This window comes from Silurus aristotelis (assembly GCF_946808225.1).
Source record: "Silurus aristotelis genome assembly, chromosome: 27".
NCBI classification, from domain to species: Eukaryota; Metazoa; Chordata; class Actinopteri; order Siluriformes; family Siluridae; genus Silurus; species Silurus aristotelis.
In genome coordinates, this window is record NC_139600.1 from 14,780,583 (window position 1) to 14,786,309 (window position 5,727).

Here is a 5,727-nt window from a genome sequence, read left to right on the forward strand (position 1 = left end):
AGAAGAGTAGAGGTTATTATCAGAAGAAATGTGGAATTTGGATGTCCTTATGTGTCTCAGGTGTCCACAAACTTTTATCCATATAGTGTATTTTCTAGTGTTGGCTTGATCCCAGTACGTCCTCATAAAAAGTATTATATTTCTTAAAAACTGATAAATGTTTTATATAATAAACGTGAATCAGGAGGTTATGTGCTGTTAATTCTACAAGACTTGTGGTAATAATATGAGGTCATTTTGGATTAGAATTTTTCTTTAATGAACAACATTTTGTTATTTTGTAGGATGCTACGATCATCATCGTCGTCGTCATCATCGTCGTCGCCATCATCATCATCAGTATCTTTTCATTTAGATGCATTTCTGACATCCAATCAGGAAGCAGAGTTCTGTAGCCAGAGGAATCAGGTTTGAACAGAATGAGAGCTGTGTGCAGATTATTCTTTGACAGATGGCGTGTGTGTGTGTGTGTGTGTGTGTGTGTGTGTGTGTGTGAAGAAGGGATATAACTCACATGTAAGAGGAAAGTCTGCTGAGCTACATATTTTAGGTGAAAATGTGTGTGTATGTGTGTGTGTTTATAGAAGTCACTAAAAAGATTCATTAGGTTCATTACATAGAGTGTGGCAGTGAAAGTAGTTAAAGTAAGTTAATAACGTGTGTGTGTGTGTGTGTGTGTGTGTGTGTGTGTGTGTGTGTGTGTGTGTGTGTGTGTGTGTGTGTGTGTGTGTGTGTTCTCGTCCTCTGCAGTGGGCTGGCATAAAGCCATGCTCTGAACTATGTCCTTTCTGCTTACACACTTCCACACTCTCACACATTCACACAGTCAATACACATATTTCTTGCACACTTGAACCTGTATAGCTCTTTACACATAGTGCCCCCTTTATTCATTTGTGTGTGTGTGTGTGTGTGTGTGGACTGGAAGAGAGGGACTATTCTACCTCCATCTCACACACACACACACACACACACTGCTACTGAAGTGCCATCTATCATTTCCGTCCCCTCATGCACACTTTCTATAGTGTGCTATTTTCCCGGCTGCTGCAACCTTAAACCTTAAACATGAAAGAAATCCTCCATATTTAAAAAAATATATATTAAATAGTTTGACGAAAAATATGGGTTTTAATATGAGGTTTAATTGTTGATTAATAGACAAAATAACATTCGCTCATAGCTGTGATTTGAACGTGAGTCTGCAATTCAAAGCTTTTTGTGTTTGTGATTAATAATTTTATATTAAGAATATTATATACTTCATATATATTAGTTTCACTGTAGACACTATGATCAGTGGTGAGCAGAAATGAATTGAACGTAATTCGTTACTGAACTTAAGTAGCTTTTTCACGTATCTGTACTTTACTGACGTGTTTCCATTTGGGGAGATTTTTACTTTAACTTAAATTTCAAAGTCAAATGACTTTTTATTTAACTGCATTTTGCGAAATCAGTCGTTCATTTTTTTTAATGAGTGGATAAAAAAAGCAGCGAGCGAGCCACCAATCAGGGTCGAGCACGCTTGTTTTGATTGGTGCTTGGTGGAATAAACTTATTACCAACATACAGTTCAGCATCAGTTCAACAGCAAGAGAGCAGAACGTTTAGAGAGGAATAAATGATGAAGAAACTCCAGAAACTCACACAACACACGTGGCCTTAAATGCATGATTTTCTTTTTTAAGCAGTTAAAATGGTTTTAGGTTCATGATCATTGTAATAGAAGTCAATCAGTGTTTGAGTCATTAATATCATTCTATTAATAGATCAGTGAGCTGAGAGTCACATTCGAGTCTTTACACATCAACTGAGGTGATTAAGTAAAAACTCTTGTGACAAAAATTTTACTTGGATACTTAAGTACATTTAAAGGCAAATACTTTTGTACTTTTACTCAAGTAAAAGTTTAAAGGGACATGTTTAATTTTACTGGAGTCACATTTTTACTTTAACTCAACTACATGGTTTGTGTACTTCATCCTCCACTGTTAAATATATTCCTAACTAAGAAACAATGTATGAATACAATTTTTGCAATAAGCTAATTTCTGGACCCAATAAAAAAAAACTGCAACAGGACGACTAAAATCATAGCTAAACCAAGCACATAACCTCGAAACAAAAAAATGAGGACATGGTGCTTAGAGAATGGGAATCCGGAAATCAGGTGCTAGTAAAATCATTCCATTCAAAATAAAACAACGCTAGCTGCCCGGCTAACTTACAAAACAACACATGGATCGTTTTTTGTGTTCACTATGAACTGATTATTTGATGTATTAGTAAAGCTCGAGGTATAAAGTCAGGAGGTACGAAGTGTTTAATAGTGTAATTTGCAGACATTTTATTATCACACACCCATGGGTAATTGTGGAGTCTAAACAATCTTTACTTAAAAGTTTCCTCATGCCGTTGCAGTAGTGGGACCTGATCAACAATGGAACAATGGTGAGTCAGCATACAGAGAAGAGGTGGAACAACTCGTTATGGCGCAGAGACAATATCACTTTCTCACGATATTGACAGAATGAAAAAACGATTGTTGACTTTAGTAGCATCACTGGTGCTCTGTCTTGTTAGCACATCAATGGTGCAGCTGTGCAGAGTCGAAACGCAGTGCGCTAATGACAAAGGACCTCGTCCGGCCTCTTTATCACCACCTGGCGGGCCAAAAACATTGAACCGAATCTTCAGCTACTGTGAAAAATGAGAACAACTTCCATCATCAAAACCTACAGATGGACAACAGAGTGTCCTGTCAGTTCTGGTGTTTTTGATTCTGAAGTGGTGGATTGTGAGGACATCTGTATGTTTCTACCCACCAGTGACAGACCACAAGCACTGCATTCACAAGGTCTCCAGGATTGTAATCCTTTACCCTTCTGCCATCTGTTGGAAAGTACCTGAGCATCCATGCCATCACCACCAGACCCCAGAGCGTGTTCTACCCTGAGGCAGTTGGACTGCTCAGCATTCACCTGGATGAATCAAGGCCTGCTCTAGAACAAACATCACTTGCGGACCTGCATTTTATCTTGACAGCATTACCTTGTGGAATTTGTTCACCTTAGAGAGTCACTTTTTCCTCAATTCTGCTGCAGTTTACAGAAAACTGTTCAAAATGGTTTCTTCGTGGGCAGTCTTGTGCATAACACTGCTGAAGGACTGGTGGTTATGGTCATATTATGGTCCACCCCCTGAAAGGTACCCCGTATAGAATCACCTCAGGGAATGGTAATAAATTACACTTAGATAAATAGGTAGATTAATTATTGGATGGATGGATGGATGGATGGATGGATGGATGGATGGATGGATGGATGGCTTTATTCTCCCACAACACCACCAGCTCTTTAGAAGTAAAGATAGACGAAATCCTGCTAGTGGCTAGTGGCTAGTGCCCCAGGAGTGAAGCCATATGTACCCCACGCTCACCCAGGAACAGAGATGCTGTAAATGTGTGTTATGCTCAACCCAAGGAGCCTCTTTGAGGTGCTGATTGGTTCCGATTCAGTTCTTCCTCACAGCAGTGTAGTCAAAAGTCAGAGGCTGGTTAGTGATGGGAAAAGTCATGGACCAAGAAAACATTTGTCTCTCAAATAATTACTGCAGAATTCTGCCTATCTGAGGGGGCATTGGGGGAGTTTTGTGTTCAGGGTTTTGTCTTTAAAGTGTCCTCACTCATCCAATTCAAAATGGGTTCCTCTCATTATAGGAACATTTTGTCCCCTCAGAGACCTGCTATAAACCTGAGCATGTGCCCTAATATACACTTCACTGAGGGGACTGAGGACTCTATCTGTTTGTGTCTCTCTCTTTCTCTCTCTCTCTCTCTCTCTCTCTCTCTCTCTCTCTCTCTCTCTCTCTCTCTCTCTCACACTGTATGTCTTTCTGTCTCTCTCACACCTGTCTGTCTGTCTCTCTCACACCTATGTCTGTCTCTCACTGTCTGTCATTCTGCCTAATTCTCTCTCTCTCTCTCTCTCTCTCTCTCTCTCTCTCTCTCTCTCTCTCACACACACTGTCTGTCTTTCTGTCTCTGCCTCACCCTCTATTTGTCTCTCTCACACCTCTGTCTGTCTGTCTTTCTGTCTCATTCTCTCTCTGTCTGTCTGTCCCTTTCTTTCTCCCCCTCTCTCTCTTTTTCTATGTCTCTGTCTTTGTCTTTCACTGTCTGTCTTTCTGTCTCTGCCTCACCCTCTATTTGTCTCTCTCACACCTCTGTCTGTCTGTCTGTCTTTCTGTCTCATTCTCTCTCTGTCTGTCTGTCCCTTTCTCTCTCCCCCCTCGCTCTCTTTTTCTATGTCTCTCTCTGTCTCTCACTGTGTGTCTATCTGTCTCTGTCTCGCCCTCTGTCTGTCTGTCTTTCTCACACCTCTGTCTGTCTGTCTGTCTCTCACTGTCTCGCTCTCTCTCTCTCTCTCTCTCTCTCTCTCTCTCTCTCTCTCTCTCTCAGGACAGAACCTGCATCATTTGTTATTAAAAAAAACTTACTTACTTGCACAATAATTCAGTATTCGCGTGCTGTGTTACCTTGTTGCCGGTGGCTCTGGTGTATTGTGTTTGTGTGCGTATGGGTGTGTGTAAGGAGGTGGTGGTGGTAGTGTGTGTGTTTTGGGTGTGTGTGTGTGTGTGGGGGGGGTGTATTAGAGTGTAATAGCGTTCACACGCGCCGGCCGGTACACTGCACCTCGTAATGCGCGTGCGGTACTGCTGTGCATGCGGCTTCCATACGTCCCGTTACTGTCTTCTTTCAACCGGACACACACACACACACACACACACACACACACACACACAAACACACTCATCTCTTTGCATGTGTATGCGCGACTCTCTCTCTTCCGCACACAGACACACGCACACTGAGACGGGACAGAGATGGACTATGACAGCTACAGTGTGCTCTAACCGGACACGCTCGTGCGAGTGAGCGAGGATTTGCACACACACACACACACACACACACACACACACACACACATACGCACATATTTCTTGACCGGACTTCATGAGGTAAGAGCGGAGCTCCGTCCCAAACCGCACACACCGCACCGCAGTCTGATCAGCACGAAGCCGGAACAGTGCGTGTGTCCCGGGGCTTTATTTTAATGCATGCACGCGAATGCCGGTGTAATGTCCCGGTACTGCTCGCACAGTGCGGTTTGGGACACGGCCGGTGAGGCTCACCGTCAAGGGCAGGTTTAAGTAGTGCAGGGGCTTTTAGTGCGCATGTCACTGCAACTTCCAAGTCCTGAAATCCAACTTAAACTCAATCCGGGAAATGATTCCGTGTGCGGATTTTCATGTGCGCGTGAGTTTGGTTTGCGCTCAGTTACAGCAGCCGCAGCCTCCTGCGCGCGCCAAAGACCCGTTCTGCCTCTCTGGCTCGAGCTCCCGTCATCACCCTCACACTGCGGCTGCTTCACTCTGCTCCTGTATGCAGCATCACAAAGACGTGTAATAACTTACAGTTATTGCATTTAACAGACGCCTTTGTCCAAAGTGACTTTTATCTCCTTTATACTACTGAGTAACTATAAGGGCCTTGCTCAGGGGCCCAGGAGTGGCAGCTTGGTGTGACTTAATTCACAACCTTTGGATTGAATGCTTTAACCACTAAATCAAATAAGCGATGGGGTGAATTGGTAGCTCAGTGGTTAAGGCTCTGGGTTACTGATTGAAAGGTTTGGGTTGGGGGCTGCCACTCTTGGGCCCCTG

General features: G+C 42.9%; 1 protein-coding gene across 3 annotated transcripts in view; it reads left to right on the forward strand.

The window, feature by feature from the left end:
- The first annotated feature begins 4,757 nt into the window (after positions 1 to 4,757).
- glrba (glycine receptor, beta a) overlaps positions 4,758 to 5,727 on the forward strand; it is a 28,182-nt gene continuing 27,212 nt past the window's right edge. Inside the window, exon 1 of one of the 3 annotated variants that reach the window (XM_083532912.1) lies at positions 4,758 to 5,022. In XM_083532912.1, coding sequence (XP_083389038.1) covers positions 5,018 to 5,022 — 5 coding nt within the window. In that variant the 5' untranslated portion in view covers positions 4,758 to 5,017. The remainder of the gene's footprint in view (positions 5,023 to 5,727) is intronic. The other 2 variants (XM_083532910.1, XM_083532911.1) reach the window with 2 other exon arrangements.